This window comes from Acomys russatus, chromosome 19 (assembly GCF_903995435.1).
Source record: "Acomys russatus chromosome 19, mAcoRus1.1, whole genome shotgun sequence".
Classification (NCBI taxonomy): Eukaryota; Metazoa; Chordata; class Mammalia; order Rodentia; family Muridae; genus Acomys; species Acomys russatus.
In genome coordinates this window covers 60,566,710-60,591,391 of record NC_067155.1, presented here as the reverse complement: position 1 = coordinate 60,591,391, position 24,682 = coordinate 60,566,710, and the positions used below count along the sequence as shown (strand labels likewise).

The window sequence follows — 24,682 nt, the reverse complement described above, 5'->3', positions numbered from 1 at the left end:
TCTGTGTGTCCAGATCAGCTGAAGTCCAACAGCCCCCGCCTGATGGATGAGGCCGTCCTGGCACTGCGCAACCTGGCCCGCCAGTGCAGTGACTCTTCTGCCACCGAGGCCCTGACCAGGCACCTGTTCGCAATCCTTGGAGGTGAGCTGTCCTTCTTGGCATGATAGATGGCCAAAGTGTGCTCCTCGCCGTGGAACATGGATGGGGTGGGGACTGGATTCTGAGTGTGCTCCAGAAAAAGCTTTGGATAAGGGTGCAACTCTGGGAGTGTGAGCAGAGGCTCACCTACAGCAGTGTCTGTGTTTTTAAGAGAGCGCTTTGAGCCAGGCACAGTGGCACATGCCTGTAATCCTAGCGCTTGGGGAGGCAGAGGCAGGAGGTTCTCTGTGAGTTCAAGGCTAGCCTGGTCTACTAAGGAGTTCAGGACAGCCAAGGCTACACAGAGAAAACTCTGTCTCTAAAAACAAAAAAAAGCCGGGCGGTGGTGGCTCACACCTTTAATCCCAGCACTTGGGAGGCAGAGGCAGGTGGATCTCCGTGAGTTTGAGGCCAGCCTGGTCTACAGAGTGAGTTCCAGGACAGCCAGGGCTGTTATACAGAGAAACCCAGTCTCGAAAAACATAAACAAAAACAAACAAATAAAAACAAAAAAAACAACAAAAAAAGTGTGCATGTGGCAGAAACAAAAGAAAGACGTAAAATGCTAAGAATGCCTTTGTAGTAAGAACACGGATGATGTTAAACATTTTAATCTTTGTGGTTTTTGTTTCTCAGATTTTCTGTAAGAATGTAGTGTTTTATTTTAGTCACAGAGCAGACAGTGCTAAAATACTGTTTAAATCCAGCTTTATACCAGAGAGGCTGCGTCAGGAGTCTGCATGGGTGTCAGGAAGTGGGGCCAGTGTGAGCAAGTCCTTTTGTTTATCTCCTTGCAGGCTCAGAGGGAAAGCTAACTGTCATAGCCCAGAAGATGAGTGTCCTTTCAGGTACGGAGTCCTCCCGGGTCGTGGCAGTGTGCGCTAGACATAGAGGAGGTCAGCACAAGTCTGAGATAACTCTGATGGCTGACAGTAATGGCTGCACCAGCCTCCCTCCAGGACTCTGCTCCCAGCTGGAGCCTCTATAAAAGGAGAGACTGGAGGGAGAGCATGCTGTGGGGCACCCAGAAGAGGTCTGTTACTCCGAGGGCAGGCCCAGGCTTGTCTGCTGTGGCTTTGTGCAGAGGAGGAGCCAACTAGAGAATCTGCTTTTCAGGGATTGGAAGCCTGAGCCATCATGCGGTATCTGGGCCTTCCGGTCAGGCCCTGAATGGGTCTGTGGCTGAGCTCTTCATCCCATTCCTTCAGCAGGAAGGTATTCCTTGTGGTGTGGGCAGCATTCAGTTTAGACCCATGCTTGACCTTGGTTTTTCAGTCAGCCTTCTAAAGGCTTTCTAAGGCATGCCCTAAGTTAGTAGGGTGGGAGTTGTCTGAGATGTCGCTGCCTTCTCCCCGGGACCCGGCATGCCTTCTCGCACTGCTCACAGTGACTTGATATGGTGTATGACGTCACACCGACTGGCTTGTGCCGCTTGCCCTAGTGCACGAAGGGACCTTGGTACACGCCGTCTCTGTCCTGGCGCTCTGGTGCCACCGGTTCACTACAGATGTGCCCAAGAAGCTGACTGACTGGTTCAAGAAAGTTTTCAGCCTTAAAACCTCCACCTCTGCAGTGAGGCATGCCTACCTGCAGTGCATGCTGGCCTCCTTCCGAGGTAAGCTGTGCAGGGGCCTGAGGGCTCGCTCACCACTGGGGCTTTCTCTTTTCCTTCACTCACTGAACCTCATTTTCTTCTGAGTCCTTGGGCCCAGTCTTCACAGTAGTGAGTGATTTCTTCCCATATTGGATTTTACTCAGAAAGAACCTACAGTCAGATCACGAGCATAAAAGGTCCAATGCTATGGAAACTTGATTTTGAACCTTTTAAAAAATGGCCGCTTCCATCTCTTCAGTGCTAACCACAGCTGCGGACACTGGCAAGGGTGGCCGTCTTCGCCAAACAGCCAGGGAAAGCCTGACCCTCTACCAAAGCCTCTTGACAGTGACTTCCCCCTTTAAGTGATGGCGTTAATTTTAAGTTTATGAATTACTGTGTTTAAAGAAACATCAGGAAGATTGCCTCAGCAGAGGAAGCTCCCCGGTGAACTTTGCAGCCGTGTGTATCTTGGAGTAGGAGCAAGAGCCTGGCAGGAGAGGTGCTTGCCCTGGCGTGAGAGTGGTCCTCCTTTTCCGGAGGGGCCTCAAGTTCACGCCGGCTCGGCATAGTGGTCTGACGTTTATGTCAAAACCTCAGACCTTATGTAATTAATATGTTGTCAGCTGCCTTGGGGATATAGTGAGTTCACACCATCAACTTAGACACACCTGGATTCATATACCAGTGTGCATTTTGCTGCCTTGATGAACTTTGAGTGTAGACTGAGGTGTAGACACCTGGTACTTGGTTTAAGCTGTGTGAGCTTTAGGAATGACGTCACAGTTGGGTGTTGTGGCTCAGGCCTGTAATTCCCACTTGGGGAGGTAAAGGCAGGACTACCACGTCATTGGCTGCATACTGAATTTGAGGCTAGCCTGGAGTACAGAAAACAAAATGAGTGTGTTTAGCTGTAGTTGTACCTGACCTTTAAATTTTTTGTTTATTTAGAGATAGGATCTCTCTCTACATAGCTCTGTCTGTCTGAAACTCAGAGCTCTACCCTCTGGGACTAATGGTGTGTGCTACCACACCCAGCTTATTTATTTTTAGTGTGTTTATTCACAGATCACAGCTTGGCTGGAGCTTAGGGCTTTGGGTCTAGTGGTCATCTGTATGAGAACACCAGCTTGGAGTCGAGCTTGAGGTTAGCAGTGGCTCTTTGTCCACCAGCTGCTGTCAGCCCTAGCGGTTCGCTCGGTCTCCGTTTCTTTGTCTAGGAGAGGAGCAGATTAATAGAATTCTTTTGCTTTTAATTTTTATGCCTACAGAGTTTATGTCACAGATTCTTACTCCTGTTCTTTGAGATACTTGGCAAATTAACTGAGGGGCTCATCCAGTTCACATGTGGGTGGATAGTGTCTTCCAAGCAATCTTGTCACGACTGCAGAGCAGGCTGCCTCTACGGTGCTTCTTCCCACAGGTGACACGCTCCTGCAGGCCTTGGACTTTCTGCCCTTGCTCATGCAGACAGTAGAGAAGGCGGCCTCCCAGAACACTCAGGTTCCCAACGTCACCGAGGGGGTCGCTGCAGCCTTGTTGCTCTCCAAGCTTTCTGTGGCTGATTCACAGGCTGGTAAGGGTCTGCATGTGTCCAGGATGCCAGGTGACAGGCTCTTTTCAGAGTCTTTGGGTCTAGTGTGGGCTGTTTAGCATCATCCTGTCAGTTCCAGGGTTACAGGGAGTGCAGCCAGGACACGTCTGTGAGACTTACTCTGCTAGGCCAAGGATTAGGACCTCGTGTCTTGTTTTTTTATTGTTTGTGTGCCATTTCTGTTTTATGCATGTGAGAGATTTGCCTACACGTATGTACACCACAGGTATGCAGTGCCACAGAGGTCAGAAAAGGGCGTCAGAGCTCCTGTAACTGGAGTGTCAGATGGTTGTGAGCTGCCATGTACGTTCTAGGAACCTGGGTCCTCTGCAAGAGCAGCAAGTGCTCTTAGCCACTGAGCCCTTTCTAGACTTTGTGCCTTAATTATTTATATATTCATAAGATGTTTTAGTTCATTTCTGTTGGTGAGATACTTGGGGAGAAAGGAACTTATTTCCTTTCCAACTACAGATGGTCATTGTGGGAAAGTTAAGGCAGGAACTTCAAGAGTTAGTCACATCACACCTACAGTCGAGAGCAGGGAGTAGTACACGTGTGCACTCATTTTCCTGCACTCAGCTTGCTGTCAGCTTTCACACGCTTGGATTCCCTGCCGAAGGGATGGTGCAGCCCACAGTGGGCTGGGTCTTCCCCCGTCAGTTAACTTAATTAAGCCAGTTCTCCTGAGATAGGCTGTATACAGGCCACCCCAGTCCAGACAGTCCCTCATGGATTCCTGATGGTTCCAAGTTAAATCAGTTAATGATGAGAGCTAACCATTGCATAGGGGTAAAATTCATAAAGTCTGAGCTGAAGTGATGACTTAAGAACATTTGTGGGCTGGAGAGATGACTCAATTTAAGAGCACTGGCTGTTCTTCCAAAGGTCCTGAGTTCAATTCCCAGCAACCACATGGTGGCTCACATAGTGCACGTACATACTCAGATACATGAAAAAAAAAATAATTTCTGGAAAAAAATCATGAAGTACAAAAAGTTGTAAAGTGATAGTTTTCTCATAGACCCATCATCCAGCCGCTCAGTCCCCTGTTTGGATTGAAGTGGCAGCTTCATGTCCACATACAGGCAGTGTGTGCACCATGCCATCTGTCAGCCATGGGGACATAATTCAGTCAGAGCCTTCCATTCTTTCCTGGACCCTTGGGATCTACCCTTTCTGAAGTCCTCTGTGTAAAAATCAGCTTTGTCACTATGACAAACTTCTTGAGGAATTCAACTTAAGGAGGAAAGATTCTTGTAGCCCATGGTCTTGTAGGTTCCAGTCACATGGTCGGCAGTTGGCCCATTGCCTTTGGATCTGTGCCAGGCAGGGAGTATGTGGCTGAACAGAGCTGTTCATTTATTGGTGGCTGAGAAGCAAAGCAGAGAGAGAGAAACAGAGACAGACAGACAGACAGAGAGAGACAGACAGGTCTCCATGTCTCTTTTGAGGGCATGCACCTAGTAACCTAACTTACTTCCACCAGGTCCCTTCTGATTTTGCCACCTGCCAATGGTGTCATAAGCTGGGGACCAAATTTTTAGCATGTGGACTTTTTTCTTTCTCTCTCTTTTTTCTTTTGGTTTTTTGAGACAGATTTTCTTTGTGTAATAGTCCTGGCTGTCCTGGACTTGCGTTGTAGACCAGGCTGGCCTTGAACTCACAGTGATCCACCTCACAGTGATCCTTTCTCTGCCGTCGCGCCCCCCCCCCCCCCCCCGCTGGGATTAAAGGCGTGCGCCACCACCGCCCGGCTGCATGTGGGCCTTTAGAGTGGGTGACACAGCATCCAGCCTCTAGCATCCTTCCACTTTGCTTGTTGCCTCCCAGACCTTGCTTGGGCTGAGAACTAGGATTCCATCTCTGCAAAGCCAGGGCCCTTGGCTACCTTGGGTGGAGATGATGTGAACATGGCCTCACTTCAGCACCTTTAAGGATGCACCGGGGCGCATGCTCTCTGGTAGTATGGTGATGGGAGTCATTTGAAAGAGGGAGAAAGCATTTGAATAAATCCCTGAGAGCCTGGAAGGATGTGATTCTCATGAAGGAATGGCCACAGTTAGGGTGAAGAAAGGGAGAACCCTAGGTGTTCCAGCCAGGGCCCTGTGGAGGTGGGACTGGCAGCAGAGAACCCTAAGATTCTTCAGACCGCAAGTGAGCCCAGAGGGCTGACTTTGGTTTCAGAATAGAACACTGGGCCTCGGAGTGGTCGGAGGGCACCAGCTTGGAAGGGCCATGCTGCGGGGAAATGGTGCACTGTCTCATGGGGTGGTCACCTTTGGGTTCTTGCAGAGGTCAAACTGAGCAACTTTTGGCAGCTGGTTGTGGATGAGAAGAAGCAGACTTTCACATCTGAGAAGTTTTTGCTCCTGGCTTCAGAGGAAGGTGAGTTTCTGGGTCTCTGACAGGTCTTTAAGCACCTACATGGCCAGCGGCTCTCAGAGAGCCCGACAGTGATGTGGCCAGCAGCTTGGCTGTTTACTTAGTTTGTTTCTTTGTTTTCTGAGACAGGGTTTCTCTGTGTAGCCTTGGCTCTCCTGGACTTGCTTTGTAGACCAGCCTGGCCTTGAACTCAGAGAGATCCACCTGCCTCTGCCTCCTTAGTGTAGGGATTGAGGGTGTGTGCCACCATTGGCTGGCCAACGTGGCTGTTTTCTGAATGAATTCGTTCCTGTGGGTGAGTCAGCTCAGTGGGAAGGGGACTTGGGAGGACTGTAGAGACAGTGGTGCCGTTCGCGGAGCTGCAGTGTTAGCTATAATTAGAGCTTGAGTGGGTAATTGGTGCTGTCGGCTTTCTTTACGCTAAGTGCTAGTGAAGTTGTGGCATCTCTCCTCCCGCAGCAGACGACGCAGAAACTACTGGTTTCTACCCTGGTAGAAAAGGAACAGTGATCTCCGACTGCATGTGCAGAATTCTAGGTTGCCTCCTAGGAGTCTGCTGCTAATTAGCGATTTGAAGTCTTTTGACTCACGAGTCACAACATCCTATTAAGGAGCTGCAGCTATTAGTCACTCTCTGGCTGGAACACTTGTAGTTAGCTTTTGATTGGGAACGGCATTCCTGTAGTTCACAGACAAGGCAGGGGGAGTCTGCGCTGACTTGCGCTCTGCTCTCCAACCACTCAGCCCTGCTGGCCGTCCAGTGATGTCTGCTGCTTCTGGGTCTCTGTGTGTTCTCTGCCTCCTGCACACGGTAGTGTGCTGCTGTCCCCACCGTGCTTCCCAGGCTGGAAACCAGCCCCTTGTCCAGCAGGCTCCAGGTCCAAGTCATGGACCTAGCAGTAATTCTTAATGACTAAGATCAGTGTACGCCTTGTTTACTTTAAAATATGCGTGTACATAATAAGGAAGTGGAAATAAAAATGAAGTACAGCATCATGTCTAGTGTTAACACGTTTACATTTTGCTGCTAATTTTTTAGTTCGTTTTAATTCTTTTTAGAGTGGGGAAACATACATTTAGTTATCTCGTGTGTGCGTGTGTTAATATTTGCACATATGCCTGGAAGGTGCCCTTTTAGGAATGGGCTCTCTTGTTTCACCGTATGGGTTCCAGGGATGGATGGCAAGCTCCTTTGCCCACTGAGCCACCTCACTGTCCCCACTCAGCTGTTCTAAAGGTTTACACTGTCTCTCCCTACAGCCCTGTGTACTGTACTGCATCTGACTGAGAGGCTTTTCCTTGACCACCCGCACAGGCTCACCAACAGCAAAGTTCAGTACGTGAACTGCTTACCTTGTCCTGGGCAGACAAGCAAGAGGAATGGGCGTGTGGTGGGTGTGGCAGCTGAGAGCCCTGCCGGGCCTCCCAGAACCATTGTGTGTTTGCAGGCAGTACTACCGGGTCCTGGTGGCTGTGCTCTTGAGCCGCACCTGGCACGTGCGTAGGCAAGCCCAGCAGACAGTTCGCAAGCTGCTCTCCTCTCTCGGGGGCATTAAGCTAGCCAACGGCCTCTTGGAGGAGCTGAAGACTGTCCTCAATTCTCACAAGGTGAGAGGACCTGGGCCCCGCAATGACTCAGTCAACCTGCTTCTGCCCCTAGTTGTAGGTGGGCCTTTCCTGGGGCGCTCTCTCTCAGGCTGGGGGATTCCAGGACTTTCTGCCATGCCCAAAAGCTTTGGTAGGATCTCCACCCTTAGTGGCCTTCTTCCCTGTTCCCATCTATCCTTTGATGTAGTTCGACCGAAATAGTCTTGGATATTTCCTTTTTTTTTTTTTTTTTTTTTTTTTTGGTTTTTCGAGACAGGGTTTCTCTGTGTAGCCTTGGCCTTCCCGGACTCATTTTGTAGACCAGGCTGGCCTCGAACTCACAGCGATCCGCCTGCCTCTGTCTCCCGAGTGCTGGGATTAAAGGCGTGCGCCACCACGCCTGGCAATATTTTTTTTTTTATTCTTTTAAAACACTTAATAATTTTAAACACATACTTATTCTAACTTTTGATATTTTTAAAAGATTTATTTATTTATCTATTTATTTAATGATGAGTGCTCTATCTGTGTGTATACCTACATGCCAGAGAGGGCATCAGATTCCAGGATATACATGGTTGTGAGCCACCATGTGGTTGCCAGGAACTGAACTCAGGACCTCTGGAAGAGCAGACAGTGTTCTAAACCACTAAGCCATCTCTCCAGCCCCCCACTTTTGATTTTTTTTCACAGTAACCTTGAAGGCAGGTAGGGCATATAGCTTTCTTTTTTATACTAGCTATCCAGGCCATGAGATGACCTGTCCTGGATTCTCTCAGGCAGCAGCAGGAGTGGATGGTAGAAGCCTGGGTTATTTAAGCATTCTAGGTGCCAGGCTTCACTATTTTGCCCTCCGCAGTGTGTGCCTGTTCTCCACAACCAGTTTCCCACTCATTCTCATCTCTCAGCTTTTATGTGGGCTACCCTGGGCGCTCTGTCTTTGCAGGCATGCTTCACAGCCTGGGCACTCCTCCCAGGGCAGGAAGTGAGGCATCAGGTTGCACTCAATGGGGATTTCTAATAATAGCAGGAGAGGCCCAGGGAACCTATACGCTGTCTCTGTGAACTGCCCTGCGCAGGCTTTGCGCTATGGGACTCATTTGTTCTCTCTTCAGGTGCTGCCCTTGGAAGCTCTTGTGACAGATACTGGGGAATTGACTGAGATGGGCAAGACCTATGTGCCACCACGCGTCCTGCAGGAAGCTCTGTGTGTCATCTCTGGGGTGCCAGAGCTCAAGGGTGACATCACTAGCACTGAACAGCTGGCCCAAGAGATGCTGATCATCTCCCACCACCCGTCCTTAGGTCTGTGCTGTGGTGGAGTGGGAGAGGTGGGCGGCTCTTTTGGGTGGGGGCCTAATAGTCCAGGCAGAAGGCTTCAAGAAGCCCTCTCCTTCAGTGGCAGTGCAGTCTGGGCTCTGGCCAGCACTTCTCACCAGGATGAAGATTGACCCTGAAGCCTTCATCACCAGGCACCTGGATCAGATCATCCCCAGGATCACTACCCAGCGTCCCCTGAACCAGGTAATGGGCTGGGGACTCTGTCCAGGGTCCAAGGACTGAGGACTCATGGAGAAAAGAGGAAGAATGGTGATGTGTAAGCTTGGCCTCTTGAGAGCGACAGGAATGCATTCTGCTTGGAGCACAAAAGGGAACTGAGGGCCTCATTTGCAGACAGTGTCTGAGGATGTGAGAAGCTTGGGATGGTGCTGCGGAGGCTCATGCTGTCTGCACTCCTTCTGTTGTCCAAATCACTTCTCTGACTTCCAGTGTGTGAGCGGCAGTTTCACAAGTTTGGGGCTCACACATCATCCTCCCAACGGCTCTACTGGGGAAAACCTGCTAGTCAGCTGGCATGGGGTCTCATTGCCCCTCCTGACCTGTCCCCAAGACTGCCCTGGTTAGGTGACACATGCCTGCTCTTGGGAATGGTGTGGCAGCGCCCCTGGACTATGGAGTTGAGAGTGGAGTGTGATAGCAGAGTGAGGGGGAAGGCTTGCCTAGGAAGGCAGGCGTTGCTGAGAAAGCACAGGGCAGAAAGGGGAGCCAGAACCCTATTCTGGTTTACTTAGGGTGTAGGCTGACCCTGTCTGTCTGTCTGTCTGTCTTTCAGTCTTCCATGAACGCCATGGCCTCCCTTTCCATCCTGTCGCCTGACCGAGTCCTCCCGCAGCTCATCAGCACCATCACCGCCTCTGTGCAGAACCCTGCACTGTGCCTCGTGACTCGGGAGGAGTTTGCCATCATGCAGACCCCGGCTGGAGAGCTGTTTGATAAGTCCATCATCCAGAGGTGAGACCAGTTGCTCGCTTGCCTTCTCCATTGCTTTTCCTCCCCGAGCTCTGGTTTTCATGCCTATTTGATGGCAGCATCTGTGGGGTCATTGTAACAGGCTGTTTGTCCATGGCGCAAATACCTGCTTGTATTCCATACTAGCACTTAGGCCCGAGATGCTGTGACTCCAATATCTAGCACTAGCCCGGCACATCGTACTTAAAGTACCTGGGAGCTGGGTGTGGTGTGCATGCCTGTAATTCTACACTTTGTGGAGGCTGAGGTAAAGTTGGAGGCCAGCCTGGACTATATAGAGACCCTGCCTGCATTGAGACAGGACATGGAACTGAGTAAAGTATGTGTGCTGGCCAGCCAGCCTAGTGAATATATGAGGCTGCATACAGGTTCAGTGAGACACATTGTTTCAAAAGATACAGTGGAGAGTAGCCGGGCATGGTGGCGCACGCCTATAATTCCAGTGCTTGGAAGGCAGAGGCAGGCAGATTGCTGTGAGTTCGAGGCCAGCCTGGTCTACAAAGTGAGTCCAGGACAGTGAAGGCTACACAGAGAAACCCTGTCTGGGGGGTGGGGGTGGGGTGGTAAAAAGATACAGTGGAGATAGAGGGAGCTACTGGAAATTAACCTCTGGCCTCCATGTACACATGTGAGTGAGCACATCCTTGCATGCATACATACACTAACACACAAAACACACACACAGGAAAACAACAGTGAAGTTTGCTGGCTGGCCTTGGCGGCTGTCATGAGATTGGGCCTGGCGGCTTTTGCAGCTGGATCACGGCCTGCCTTGCCCCCCTGCCTTTCAGTGCCCAGCAGGACAACATAAAGAAGGCCAACATGAAGCGGGAGAACAAAGCCTACTCCTTTAAGGAGCAGATCATCGAGCTGGAGCTGAAGGAGGTGAGTCCTCGGAAGCCTCTCTGTGAGCCGCTGTGCACGAGGCTGCCGTTCTCTGTGCTCGTGTGGGCTGCTCCCTGGGTTACACTGAGGCATTCTGTTTCCTCTTGCCTGGCCTGGTCCTCTCCAACACTCTGCTCATTATTTCTCTGTGGCTTCTTCTTAACCCACTCAAGGGAAACCATGTTCTTATGGGATGTTGCTGCTCCATCTTGCTTGCCCTGGCTTTCCAAAGACAGGCTTGTCTTGATTGTTTTTTGTTGTTGTGTTTTGTTTTGTTTTGAGACAGGGTTTCTCTGTGTAGCCATGGCTGTCCTAGACTCACTTTGTAGACCAGGCTGGCCTTGAACTCACAGCGATCTGCCTGCCTCTGCCTCCATAGTGCTGGGGTCACAGGTGTGCGCCACCACACCCGATTGGTCTTGATTCTTACAGCAAGAGCTTATAGCCTGGGCTTCCTGAGATGCCTGACAGAGCCAGCTCTAAACAGCTGCTTTTGACAGAGCTCTGTTTGAGCTGCTGCTCCCCCAGGGCTTCGCCAGGCTGGTTTCTTGTCTTCCTCATCTGATCACTCGCCCTTCCCAGAAAAGTGACTCCCTGCCTGTCGGTCCAAAGTATGCTTCACCCTCTTCCTGGCCTGTTGCTCCAAAACTGTTCTATGCATGTGTTCACTTGTTTATTGTCTAGCTTTACCTGGTAGGTTGTGAGCTCCATGTTGGAGAGATTTCATCTTTCTCCCCATGTCTCAGCATTTCAAGCAGTTCCTGGCATGGTGTAGGCACTCGGTAAAGACTTAGTGCTCTCTCAGCCCCTGAGTGCCTCTGTCTCCAGAGAGCCTTAAGTATGTCTGAGGCCAAGCTAAAGTTTTTAATCTGAAGCCGTGGGGCCACTGGAGATCATTCTCTGACGTTTCTCCCCTTGCCCTTTTAAACAGAGAATCCGTCTTAAAATTTGTTTGTTACCAGGCATAGAGGCGCATGCCTGTAATCCCAGCACATGGGAGGCAGAGGCAGGCGGATCTCTGAGTTTGAAGCCAACCTGGTCTACAAAGTGAGTCCAGTACAGCCAGGGCTACACTGAGAGACCCTGTTTCAAACAAACAAACATTTGCTTTTTTACTGCTTTCTTGGATCCGTAGGCATCCAGTGGGTGTGGTCATTATAGGGGAAGGGAGGTCATGCGGTGAGCTTGGGGTTGTGGTCCTAGACTTGAGGTTGCCGTAGAATTGTTTTTGGAAGCTAGCTAGCTTTGTTCTGGTGTGGAGGCAGATGTGTCTTGTGGGTGTAGAGCTGGCTTCTGACCCTGGTCCCTCAGGAGATAAAGAAGAAGAAAGGCATAAAGGAGGAGGTGCATCTCACCAGCAAGCAGAAGGAGATGCTGCAGGCTCAGATGGACAAGGAGGCGCAGATCCGCAGGCGGCTGCAGGAAGTAAGTGGCTGCAACCGCCACGTGCCGGTGCCGGGAGGCTCCTCTGTGGCCCCCTGTCTCGCTATCGCAGGGTAGACCCTAATGACGTTTCTTCTGCTGGCTCTGCTTGCAGCTGGATGGGGAGCTAGAGGCCGCGCTGGGACTGCTAGAGGCCATCATGACCAGGAACCCGAGTGGCCTGACCCAGTACATCCCTGTTCTGGTCGACGCCTTCCTGCCCTTGCTGAAATCTCCCCTGGCTGCTCCCAGGGTCAAAGGCCCCTTCCTGTCCTTGGCTGCCTGTGTCATGCCCCCTAGATTCAGGGCCCTGGGTTAGTCCTTATTTACTGGCTATGGGGTGACCTTAGGGGTGTCTGCACATTGGGCTAGAGATGCCAGTGTGTGTTCTGAGGACACATGGTGGCCTAAGCTGCTGAACACTGTTTCCACATGGAAGCAGCCTAGTGAGGCTCAAACTGGATGTGCTCAGCAGCATTGAAGTGTTTCCTCTGACCTCCATTTTGCGTCCTCTTTGCCTTCTCTGAGGAGCAGGCTATTAGCATCTCCTCTTTATGGAGTAGCTTTGTTTTGGTGCTGGGGTCCACATCCAGGGCCTCATGTGCACCAGGCAAGTGCTCTGGTAACTGAGCCAACGCCCCTACCCTCTGAAGTGGGCGTCCTCTATGAAGTCCATGTCTGTGGTGTGCTCAGAGACCTCTGACCTTTAGCTGGCTGAGGAAGAGCCTGTGTAGCAGGAGCTTTACTGTAGGGTGAATGACTCTTGGGTGGCTTGTGCTCCTCAGCACACGGACCTCTTTAGGATCAAGAGAGCCAGCTCTGCCAGCCATGGTGCTACAAGCCTGTAATCCAAAAACTTGGGGGGTGGAGGGAGGAAGACCCTGAGTTTCAGGCCAGGCTGGGCTGTGTACAGATATCACCCCCCGAAAACCTTCTCTTTTTTCAATACTGTTACAAAGACCTAGGCATTAAGACACTCTGGCTTAGCAGAGGTGGGGACAAGGCTACCTCTGTTTCAAGTGCCTTCTTGGTGTCAGGACCAGATGTGGTGTCTTTGTGGGTCATTTGCGGCCTTTCTCCTCACAGGCACCTTGGTGAGTCATGTGACACTGCGCCTAGTGAAGCCAGAGTGTGCTCTGGATAAGTCCTGGTGCCAGGAAGAGTTGTCGGTGGCCGTGAAGAGGGCAGTGTCACTGTTGCACACCCACACCATCAGCAGCAGGGTGGGCAAAGGTGAACCAGGTAAGGGACAAGGAGACACTGGGTCACGGTGAGCTGGTGTGGGGGGTGAGGCAGGAGCCAAAGCGCCCCTGAGCTTCCTGCACGTCATCCTTGGTTTTCCTCCTTTGCTGCTGCTGAGTCCCGTTCTAGAGTCGGGCCAGTCCGTGGAGGAGAAGCAGGGCTGGCTTAGCACCCGGTTACCTGCCATTGTGCTTGGTGTCAGACAGTTTCAGCTTCTTCCCCACCTGCCCTCAGCTGCACACACTCCCCAGCTTGTCTGCTCTGCTGCCTGCTCTCACAGACGCTGCACCCCTGTCCGCACCGGCCTTCTCCGTGGTCTTCCCGATGTTAAACATGGTGCTCACTGAGATGCCCTACCACAGCGAGGAGGAGGAGGAGCAGATGGCACAGATCCTTCAGATCCTCACTGTTCACGCCCAGCTGAGGGCGTCGCCCAACACCCCGCCCGAGCGGGCGGATGAGGTTGGCAGGGAGCGCTCTTATCCATGACTTGAGGGGTGCGGGGAGGCAGAGCTTAAGCTCTGATGTTCATCCATAGCCGTGGCCTACGCAGTACAGCAGCGGTCCCTAATGTGAGAGGGGCCATGCTGCGTCTTTCATAGACTGTGCATCCATGTTGCTGTGTTTTGACTTTACCATTGCTTGAGCTCCTAAGCTATGCATGCACTATGTTTTATTTTGTTGTTGTTGTTGTTTTTTTTTTTTTTCGAGACAGGGTTTCTCTTTGTAGCCTTGGCTGTCCTGGACTCACTTAGTATACAGGCTGGCCTTGAACTCACAGTGATCCGCCTGCCTCTGCCTCCTAGGTGCCAGGATTAAAGGCGTGCGCCACCATGCCCGGCTTCACTATTTTTTTTTTTAACTCATTACCTATTCATGGCTATTTCAATATTTTATCTTTTCCCTAATCCTGTGCAGCACTGTGTATGCCCACATATGTCTCTTGCATATCTGTAGCACATGCAGGTTTACAGTTGCCAGGTTACACGGCTTGCTCTGCGCCAGCCTCTCACTAAGTCCTCTTTCCTTCAAAACTAACCTAGGTTTTGTGTGACCTTAGTCTAAAGTGTAGCCCTGGCTGGCCTTAAAGTCACAGAGAACTTCCTTTGAGGCTGCATGAAAGTGCGCTCGACTGCACCCGGCTGAGCGATGTGTTTTATTTGACATTTATTTCTTTCCTTGTAAAATGGAGCGCTTCTTCTCAGGTTCTTTGGTCTATCTGTAGTTTATTCTGGGGGTGTCAGGCAAGCTTCGGAGCTTGTGATAGGCTGGGGTAGCACCCATTGGCTTGCTTGTAAATAAACCTAATGAAGTTTCTACAATGATTGAGTCAGTTTTGTGACCCAGAATATTCTTCTATAGGTGAGAGAATGCATAGATACCAACCTTTCCTTCATTATCATCTTCACTTCTCTTTTGTTCTCTCCTAGAATGGTCCAGAGTTGCTGCCTCGAGTGGCCATGCTGCGTTTGCTGACGTGGGTGATCGGGACGGGCTCCCCTCGCCTACAGGTGATCTGCTTTCCCGTTGGTCTGTGCTGTGGTGTTTTGTGACTCTGACCTCACGGATGAGTGGTCAAGACCTAATTCTCTCTAGGTTCTCTTGTGTAGAAGAGCTGCCAGTGCCTGGCTTGACTATGAGTTCTTGGCCCTGGGCTGCCGTGGGTGGGTTCTTTAAACCCACCTGTCCAGCTTCCTCTGCGTAAATGAGCTGCTGAACTGAACCAGTGCATCTCTCTCTTGATGTTGTCCCAGGTCTTGGCCTCAGACACCCTGACCACCCTCTGTGCCAGCAGCAGTGGCGAGGATGGCTGTGCCTTCGCGGAGCAGGAGGAGGTGGACGTGCTGCTCTCTGCCCTGCAGTCCCCATGCGCCAGTGTGCGAGAGACAGCACTCCGGGTACGTGTGCACTTGCTTGTTACTCCGGGCAAGCGTTTGAGCTACATAACGACCATTTGGCAGGATGTTTCTCACACTCAGGGCCGAGAGGCAGAGTGAGGGGTCGTGGGTGGGTTAGGTCCCTCTAAGTTTGTCGTGATGTAGCACTGTGTGTGGTTTTCTTCACACTGGAAGACCCCGTCAGTCTGGGCTGTGGCTCCTGATGTACTTACACAGAGCCTGTCTTCCCCCTGTGTATTGATAAATACTCTGACAGAGGCAGTGTAAGGGAGTGTTGCTGTAGCTCAGAGTTCCAGGCTGAGTCCACTGTGGTAGGGAAGGCGTCAGGAGCTTGACGCACGGGTCCCTTTACATTTGCAGTCAGAAAGAGAGAGCAGTGGATGCATGCTTCCTGTGTTCAGCCGGCTTCCTCCAGGGTCCAGAGCCCCTGCCCAGGGGGTGGTTCCCACAGCAGTTGGCATGATCAAGACAGCCCCCACCTGCATGCCCAGAGGCCCATTTTCCAAGAGACCTTAGATTCTATCAGGGTGACCTAGCTTACAGAATTCGTGCATTTATTCAGCTGTCTGCCTCTGTCTAGCCTTTCTGGATGGCTTTTAGAGGGCAGTTCCCAAGATAAAGGACAAATGGCAGTGTGATCTTTTTTTTTTTTTTTTTTTTTTATTTAATTTTTCCCACAAGCACCATTTGAGCTTTTGTCTATGATGTTTAGAGTTAAATTAGTAATTTTTACATTTAAAAATTATTATCATTTTTTTTAACATTCATTTTATTTTTGGTGCATAGGTGTTTTACCTGCATGTGTGTGTCTATGTAAGGGGTCAGCTCGTGGAGCTGCAGACAGCTGTGCACCGCCATGTGGGTGTTGGCAGTTGAATCTGAGTCCTGGAAGGGCAGCCAGTGCTCTTAACTGCCGAGCCCTTAAAACATTCTTTTTTTTTTTGGTTTTTCGAGACAGGGTCTCTCTGTGTAGCCTTGACTGTCCTGGACTCACTTTGTAGACCAGGCTGGCCTCGAACTCACAGCGATCCGCCTGCCTCTGCCTCCCGAGTGCTGGGATTAAAGGCGTGCGCCACCATGCCCGGCCTTCTTAAAACATTCTTAAGCTCCAGCACCAGGGAGGCAGAGGCAGGTAGATTTCTATAAGTTGAAGGCCAGCCTGGTCTCCAGAGTTTCAGGACAGCCAAAGCTACATTCTGAGGCCCTGTCTAAAAAAACCCAAAACAGAACAGAATTTTTGTACTATACAGCATCATTTCACAAAAGAAAAAAAATCTGGGTTTGGGGGCATGATGTATGCCCTGAACCATACATACTCTGAGCTATAGCCCTGGCTCCCCAAAAAGAGGAGGGTGAGCAGTTCACCAGCACCTCCTTGGCCAGCTCTGTTGCCATAGGGTGTCCCTGCCTGCGCTGTCTAGTGCACAGGCCTGTGCTCAGTGTCCTCAGTCTGCCTGCGCGACTGTCTAGCTGGGGTTACTTGTAGTTGATTGTCCTTTAAATAGCCACTTGCAGCTAATGGGTGTATTTGAGACAGAAGTGAGGAAACAGGGCACATGCTCCTGAGATGTCAGGTCTCAGTCTGATCCATCCTCTTCGCAGGGGCTGATGGAGCTCCACCTGGTGTTGCCAGCACCTGACACTGATGAGAAGAATGGCCTGAACCTGCTGCGGAGACTCTGGGTGGTTAAGTTTGACAAGGAGGAGGAGATCCGGAAGCTGGCTGAGAGGTGAGAGCCCGTGTGGCAGGAGCTGCTGGGATCTGTGCTGCAGGCCCTTGCTGAGCAGTCCTGACTTTGCTCTACTGCAGGCTCTGGTCGACCATGGGCCTAGATCTGCAGTCAGATCTCTGCTCTTTGCTGATCGATGATGTGATTTCCCATGAGGCAGCCGTGAGGCAGGCTGGGGCTGAAGCCCTTTCCCAGGCTGTGGCGCAGTACCAGCGGCAAGCAGCAGAGGTTATGGGCAGGCTCATGGAGATCTACCAGGAGAAGCTCTATGTGAGTGACCTGGGCAGCGCTGCGGTCTGGGGGCAGGGGGCAAGCAGCTTGGTGCTCTTCTGCTCAGCTTGTCTCAGGGCTCAGGGGTCCAGGCCACTGGTCTGTCTGTCCCTTGAGCAAGAGAGAGCGTTGCTGGGCATTTAGCCACTTCTCTGTTGCAGCGGCCACCCCCAGTGCTGGATGCTTTGGGACGAGTGATTTCAGAATCCCCTCCAGACCAGTGGGAAGCCAGGTAAACCCCCTGCTTTGATCCTGCTGCCAACTGTGAGATGTGCCAGCCGGGCCGGACTGGTGCGTCACGGAGAAAGCACGTGCTCAAGTTAGAGGCAGAAGCGCGGTTGGGCTGCCTGGCCCAGAGACCTGTGTTCAGTGCTGGTTCCCGTGGGTCAGCTCTGCCTTTGGGCAGTTGTCATCTTCTTCTCCAGGCTTCTGTTTCCTGATCTGTGTGAGGGACACGCTTCTAGAACCTACGAGGAACATCACAGGCCCCATTAGCAGTGTGTAACGGTTCAGCAGATGTTAGTGAGTGTCAGTCCCTCAGCCTCTGGAGTAGGATCTGGAGGGTTAGGTGTCTGAGAGCAAGTACGACCCTGGACGAAGACACTTGTCACCTAGTGTGGGCTTTCATCAAATAGTGGGGCTGCTTTCCCGAATGGCTGACTCACTGTCTTAGGGTTCTCATTGCTGTGATGACGCACGCTGACCAAAGCAACCTGGGGAGGAAAGGGTTTATTCAGCTCACACTTCCACATCGCTGTCCATCACTGAGGGACGTCAGGACAGGAACCCAGACAGGGCAGGAACCTGAGGGCAGGAGCTGATGCAGAGGCCATGGAGGGTGCTGCTCCCCGTGGCTTGCTCAGCCTGCTTTCTTACAGAACCTGGACCACCAGCCCAGGGATGACCCCACCCACAGTGGGCTGGACCCTCCCCATCACTCACTAAGAAAATGGCCTTGATACAGGCTTCCCTACAACCCAAACTTATAGAGACAGTTTCTCAATTGAAACTTCCTCCGGTGGCTCTAGCCATGTCCAGTTGACAGAGCCGGCTGGCACACCCACGCCCTCTGCTCCTGTGTGCCTCTGTGCTAGTATGTAGTGTCGTGGGGAACCATCTTGCTTGCTTTCTTTTTCATTCCAGACCATCAGCTGGGAGTAAGGTGTGGATATTTTTCTCTCTCTCTCTTTAGCTGAGGAGAATAATTCCGCATAGCTGTCACATCTGTTTCCTCTAAAAGCCTCTCTTCCAGCCTGTCTCAGAGATGGAGGGGTGTACATTGTCTGTCATAGTCAGGGAAACGGAAGCAGAGTGGGTCCCTGTCTGTGTTTCACAGGTGGCTTGTTCAGAACACTGGGCAATTGTGCCATGGTGGGTTGCATGCTGTGCCCTGCCCAAAGCTGTGTTTGCTGTTGTCCTCCATGCACATGGGATGGTGTTGGCTGTGACCCTTGCAACCACATGCTCTGGTTTCTTTCCTAGGTGTGGCCTAGCCCTGGCCCTGAACAAGCTCTCTCAGTACTTGGACAGCTCTCAGGTGAAGCCGCTCTTTCAGTTCTTTGTCCCCGATGCCCTCAATGACCGAAGCCCAGATGTCCGGAAGTGCATGTTAGACGCAGCGCTCGCCACGCTCAATGCCCATGGGAAGGTAAGCAGCTGTCAGCAGCTGTCTGACAGGGCACCGGCACCTGCTGCGAAATTTCATTTGTGCCAGAAACGCCCTGTCCACATCAGGGCTCTGCTGTAGCTCTGCTGGGGAGCCAGCAAGCCAGCTAGCATTGCCAGACCCAGGGGCCGAGCCTGTGGTTTTGATGCAGCTCGTAGGCTGACCTGTGCTCTGGGGTCCGGCCTTTCCAGGAGAATGTCAACTCACTGCTGCCGGTGTTTGAGGAGTTCTTGAAAGATGCCCCCAACGATGCCAGCTACGACGCTGTGCGGCAGAGTGTGGTGGTCCTGATGGGCTCTTTGGCCAAGCACCTGGACAAGAGTGACCCCAAAGTGAAACCCATTGTTGCCAAGCTCATTGCTGCCCTCTCTACACCGTCCCAGCAGGTACCTCTCATTTTGGGGCCCATGGTCACTGGGGCATGGGAATGCATTATGGGTAGGCTGTGGGATGCTAGCAGCCATCTTCTCTCCAGGGAGAACCCAGGTCATTATTTTTTCCCCATTCATTTGCTAGAGGCTTGTTTTTTGATGTGTGTATGTGTGTCAACGTGTGCATGAGTGTGCAAGTATGTGGGTTTAGATGAAATCTTTCACTGAAGACACAGAGATTAAAAGACAAAACAAGACACCTGACAGAAGCCAGGTGGTGGTGCCCCCCTTTAGTCCCAGCAGAAGAGGTGCATCTGTGTATGAGTTGGCCAACGTGGCCTGCTCAGAGCGTTCCAGGCCAGGTAGGGCTACACAGTGAGACCCTATCTCAGAACAAACCAGCCAGACCACAGGCAGGCTGCGTTTGTGCCTCACGGCCATCTCCATGTGTGGGTTCCTTTAAGGCCCCTGTGAACCATAGCAAAAAGGATTTTTCTTCCTCTTGTCTGAAAACCATGCATTTGCATGTAATTCCTTGACTGACAATTGGATTTTTCACACTCCTGTGTATCCTCATGAAAGTCACAGTTGAAAACAAGTTTCAGGATTGTCATAAATCCGACCCCCAAAAGGACCCCACTCAGGCAGCTGGCCGCATGGAGCTCGGCTGCGCGGTGTATCCCGGTACCTCCTGACTCGAGTCTGGTTCTGTTAAACTCAGCACAATTCCTCGTAGCACTGACGGGTTTGGAACTAAGGGACATGGCTGTTTTATAGAGGCACAATAGTACAGCATGCTTCCTGGTGGGCACTGACTCCCCATGTGCCCAGGGCTTACTTAGACCAGGGTTTCTTAAGCTTTTTCAGTTTACAACCCCTTTTTGTGAGACAATTTTACTCAATGCTAAGTATTTATGAATATAAGAGATAATGCAAATTGAATGTCAGTGGTTAAAAAACCATAGCATTTAAAAAGCTATTCTTTGGTATATGTATAATATTTATCATTTATTAGAGATGAAAACAGATTTTCATACTAATGAGAGGAATTTATTTATTTATTTATTTTTATATCAACAAATTTTGCCTAAATAGTTGATACTGCTTAGGATGTAGAATTTCTTGATCTCTGATTTTATAATCGGTGCTAAGAGTGCCACTTTGCATAAATACATGGTACAAAGTGCAGGCATATATATATATACGCTTTACTTCATTCATTTGTTTGTTTCTTTTTCTTTCCTTTTTTGTTTTTGAGACAGTGTTTCTCTATGTAGTCTTGCTTGTCCTGGACTCGCTCAGTAGACCAAGCCGGCCTTGAACTCACAGAGATCCACTTGCCTCTGCCTCCGGGATTAAAGGAGTGTACCACCACTGCCAGTCCATATGTGTATTTTAAAATAAAACTTCACTTATTAATTTATGTAGGAGGAGGTATATGCCTCAGTCAGAGAACAGCTTGCAGGAGTAGATTCTCCCCACCACGTGCGTCCCCAGGAGGCACCCCAGGTCATCATGCTTGGCGGCAAGCTGTGTCTACATGGCTGAGCCATCACCCTGCCCTTCCCCTTGTAGATGTATATATTTAAGGCCATTTCAGAAATTGTTGAGAATTCTGTTTGAATTCCATAGAATTATTATTATTTTATGAAACCCAAGTCACCAGCTCAATCAAGTTTTATTTATTGAATTTTATTAATTATTTTTTGGGGGAGAGTGGAGTCTCACTCTATAGCCTTGGCTGGCCTGAAACTTACTATGTAGGCAAGGCTGGTCTTACACTCAGATAAATTCACTTGCTTTTGCCTCCCAAGTGCTGGGATTTAAAGGCGTGTGCCACAACTCCTGACTGACTACAACAGTTTTAAAAATTAAGCCTTCTAGCACAGTGGGATCCGCAGCTTTATCACTGAAGAATGGTGAGATTGTTTTCTTCATTTAAGCCATGATGGTTCTCTAAGGGCAGAAAACCTTGTATGTGTAGTTTGGCACTGCCATTCCTGACACACAGCAACCTCAGTGGGAGCTGGCAGCGTTCACTGCTGGGCGGTGTGGCAGCGCACTTGCAATAGTGCACTTGTGTGTTCAGAACTAAGGCTGCAGGGACCTCATAGGAGGTGATGGGTGTAAGTGTTGTCAGGAGCACTTCAGAGTATTTCGTGTTTGATTTTGAATTCAGAAATCTTTACTATTTGTTAATGTCTCACAACCCTTCCATTGGTTTGCGGTGTAGCCCGTGTGGGTGGTGAGCCACAGTGTAGGAAACAGCACTACAGGGCTGCTGCTCTTGTCATGATTGCAGTATGCACCCTATGGAGCGTGTGTGCCATACTCACTATACACTGTTGCTCTGCTGCTCTGACACTTGGAGCTGTAGCTAAGAGTGGGTGTGAGGCAGTGCTACCGGAACAACTGTCACAACTGTCACTGATGAGATGGCCACTCCCACAGGTCCAGGAGTCTGTGGCCAGCTGCTTGCCACCTCTCGTGCCTGCTGTCAAGGAGGACGCTGGGGGCATGATTCAGCGGCTCATGCAGCAGCTGCTGGAGTCAGACAAGTATGCAGAGCGCAAAGGGGCTGCGTACGGGCTGGCGGGCCTGGTGAAAGGCCTGGGCATCCTTTCCCTGAAACAGCAGGAGATGATGGCCGCGCTGACCGATGCCATCCAGGATAAGAAGAACTTCCGAAGGCGAGAGGGTTGGTATCCCTGAGCTCACTGCTAACAGCACAGGAAGTGGGGCCCACGCTGCAGAGGAAGGGAGGGGTGTGGCCTGTCGCAGCCTTGTCTTCAGTAGAGCTGGCCTGCATGGTCCCACTTACTCTTTCTTGCACTGCTTGGGGCAGAACCCCAGGCTCCCCCAGGCTAGACAGGCGACCTTAATGCTGAACCCCACGCGAGCCCTTATTTTAGTTCTTCAAAGTGAGGATTCCTCAAGGTGCCAAGCATAGCCTACAACTTGGTGATCCTCCTGCCTCAGGCTCCAGAGTACAAGGAATGTAGCTTGTCCCGCACCTGCTTTCTGTAGAGCACCTTAGCTGAGAGAAGCTTGGCTTTTGTAGTTGTTGGTGCCAGGAAGTAAATGAAACTCCCCTGTCCTCTTCTCTGCCACATCCCTGCCCCGAGTACTGAGATAGGCCGCCACACAAGTTCCACAGCTACCGTGGCCTGAAGAGGTTCCAGGAGGGCGCTGGCCCTGCGTCCCCAACACTGTCTGTCATCCTCTTCCCCAGGAGCCCTGTTTGCCTTCGAGATGCTCTGCACCATGCTGGGGAAGCTCTTTGAGCCCTATGTGGTCCATGTCCTGCCCCATCTGCTGCTGTGCTTTGGGGATGGGAACCAGTATGTGCGCGAGGTAAGTCTGGAGGCAGAAGTGAGAACTGTGCTCCCAGGCAGGCTTGGTCAGGGAGGTGGCTACGGTGGGACGCTGGTACTGATGGATTTCTCTCTGGATCCCTGGTGCATTGAAGGTTTTATTTGTGTGTGCATGTGTGCTGTGTATGTGTGAGCGTATATACGTGTGTGCTGGAAGCTACAAGAGAGTGTCAGGTGTTTGAACCATTCCTTTTGAGGTAGGAGCTTTCCCTGAACTGGGGGCTCACATTTTCTCAGTTAAGCTGGAAGCTGGCAAGCCCCAGCAGTCCTGTCTCTGATCCTTTCCTGGGTGTAGGCATGTGTGTAGTGCCTGGCTTTTTACATGGTGCTGGCATCCAAGCTCCAGTCCTCATGACTGCTAAACAGGCTGTTTGCTTAATTGCTTGCTTGCTTGTATTGCTTTCTTTTTCTTTTCTTTTTTTTTTTTTTTTCTCCAAGACAGGACAGGGTTTCTTTGTGTAGCCCTGGCTGTCTTATAGACCAGGCTGTCCTCAAACTCAAAAGAGCTGTGTGTCTCTGCCTCCCCAGTGCTGGGATTAAAGGCGTGTACCACCTCTCTGGTCCCTCTGCTGAAGCTTCTTCAGATATGTTTTTGGCTGTCCCTCTAGACTTGCACAGGGTCTGACAGAACTGCAGTCTTGGTCACTGTAGGGACGCTAGGATTGGTGTCAGGTCTCAGTGCTTTTTCAGGCAAAGAGCCCTGAACGTCTTCTCTCCTCCCTCGAGGCTGCAGATGATTGTGCCAAAGCTGTGATGAGCAACTTGAGTGCGCACGGTGTGAAGTTGGTGCTCCCGTCCTTGTTAGCTGCCCTGGAGGAGGAGTCCTGGAGGACTAAAGCTGGTGAGATCCCTCCCCTCTGCCTCTGTCTCAGCTTCCTGTTCTGGAAATCACTCTCAGCAGGGTGGCAGCGTCACAGCTCCTGCTGTGTACATGCCAGAGTCTGTACAGTTGGCTTGGCCATGCAATAGTTCTGAGGACTCTGGTGCCTGGAGCAGGCTTCACACAGAAGTGGCAGCTGTGAGGAAACCCTGAACGTGAAAACTGTGATCTGGAGCCTTCTAAACACATCCGAGCAGACTAGAGCCATTCTGGTGGGAGGGTCTGAGCCTGGGGCCTTCCTACATGGCCTCCCTTCTGTTCCTAACAGTTTGAGGCAGCACAAACACGAAGTAAATCTGGCTTGTGGATGAGGCCACTGAGGCCAGAGCGATCCCGAGACGTACCCTTGGCGTACTCTCGGGACTACTAGGTCCCCTGCTGCCCTAGTTAGGTCTCTACCACTGTGACAAGCACCAGCACCCAAAGAACCTTGGGGTCACAGTCCATCTCTGAGGGAAGTTAGGGCAAGAGCCTGGAGGCAGAAGCTGATACAGAGGCCATGGAGGGGTGCTGCTTACTGGCTTGCTCCTCCTGGCTTCCTTAACCTATTTTTTTTATTCATGCCAGGACCCCAGCCCTGGGGTGGCCCCACCCATAATGGTTGGGCCCTCTACAGCAATCACTAATTGAGAGAATGTACTGAGACTCCCCTTGGGTGGATTTTATGGGGCATTTTCTCAGTTGAGAGTCTCTCTTACCAAATGATCTTAGCTAGTGTCAAGGTGACAATGAACTACCAGGACACCCATTCTGGTGTTGTCCCTCTACCCCATGCTACTTGCTCCACACCTAAACCCCGCAGCACAGTAGTTCTTTCCAGAGACTGAAGAGTCTGCAGGGAAGCAAGCTGGGTGTCCCTCCCCCATAGACCCAGCATGGTATCGTGCTGGCCGGTGCAGTGTGGTTCAGAGCTGTATACATGTCTTCTGTCTGCAGGGTCAGTCGAGTTGCTAGGGGCAATGGCATACTGTGCTCCCAAGCAGCTGTCATCCTGCCTGCCCAACATTGTGCCCAAGCTCACAGAGGTGCTGACAGACTCCCACGTCAAGGTGCAGAAGGCAGGACAGCAAGCACTCCGGCAGATCGGCTCTGTCATCAGGAACCCGGAAATCTTGGGTACGCTTTCCCTGAGGGCACTTGCTCCGCCTGTGCTCTCTTCCCTCCTGGTGCTCTAGGGAAGGTCAGCGAGCCATTGCCCTCCGTGGACAAATAAGTCCATGTTGAAATAACCTTTCCTGCTGGGAAGCTCTTTTCTTAGACTGAAGAGTTGAAGGGAGTTGGGGAGCAGTCTGTTCTCCCACTGTTCTGGAGCACACATCATCAGCTTCATTGCTAGGG

General features: G+C 51.2%; 1 protein-coding gene across 1 annotated transcript in view; it reads left to right on the top strand.

The window, feature by feature from the left end:
* The window catches only part of Gcn1 (GCN1 activator of EIF2AK4), a 59,143-nt gene that overhangs the window by 13,440 nt on the left and 21,021 nt on the right, over window positions 1–24,682 (top strand). The window contains exons 11-37 of the mRNA XM_051161667.1: window positions 14–142; window positions 937–987; window positions 1,256–1,354; window positions 1,581–1,754; window positions 3,157–3,309; window positions 5,620–5,712; window positions 6,970–7,045; window positions 7,158–7,317; window positions 8,412–8,601; window positions 8,696–8,820; window positions 9,410–9,588; window positions 10,398–10,491; window positions 11,803–11,916; window positions 12,029–12,227; window positions 13,000–13,155; window positions 13,436–13,617; window positions 14,586–14,666; window positions 14,910–15,053; window positions 16,656–16,783; window positions 16,864–17,053; window positions 17,215–17,285; window positions 18,536–18,701; window positions 18,911–19,105; window positions 21,542–21,788; window positions 22,323–22,444; window positions 23,191–23,305; window positions 24,281–24,460. Of these exons, the coding sequence (XP_051017624.1) occupies window positions 14–142; window positions 937–987; window positions 1,256–1,354; window positions 1,581–1,754; window positions 3,157–3,309; window positions 5,620–5,712; window positions 6,970–7,045; window positions 7,158–7,317; window positions 8,412–8,601; window positions 8,696–8,820; window positions 9,410–9,588; window positions 10,398–10,491; window positions 11,803–11,916; window positions 12,029–12,227; window positions 13,000–13,155; window positions 13,436–13,617; window positions 14,586–14,666; window positions 14,910–15,053; window positions 16,656–16,783; window positions 16,864–17,053; window positions 17,215–17,285; window positions 18,536–18,701; window positions 18,911–19,105; window positions 21,542–21,788; window positions 22,323–22,444; window positions 23,191–23,305; window positions 24,281–24,460 (3,813 nt within the window). The remainder of the gene's footprint in view (window positions 1–13; window positions 143–936; window positions 988–1,255; window positions 1,355–1,580; window positions 1,755–3,156; window positions 3,310–5,619; window positions 5,713–6,969; window positions 7,046–7,157; window positions 7,318–8,411; window positions 8,602–8,695; window positions 8,821–9,409; window positions 9,589–10,397; window positions 10,492–11,802; window positions 11,917–12,028; window positions 12,228–12,999; window positions 13,156–13,435; window positions 13,618–14,585; window positions 14,667–14,909; window positions 15,054–16,655; window positions 16,784–16,863; window positions 17,054–17,214; window positions 17,286–18,535; window positions 18,702–18,910; window positions 19,106–21,541; window positions 21,789–22,322; window positions 22,445–23,190; window positions 23,306–24,280; window positions 24,461–24,682) is intronic.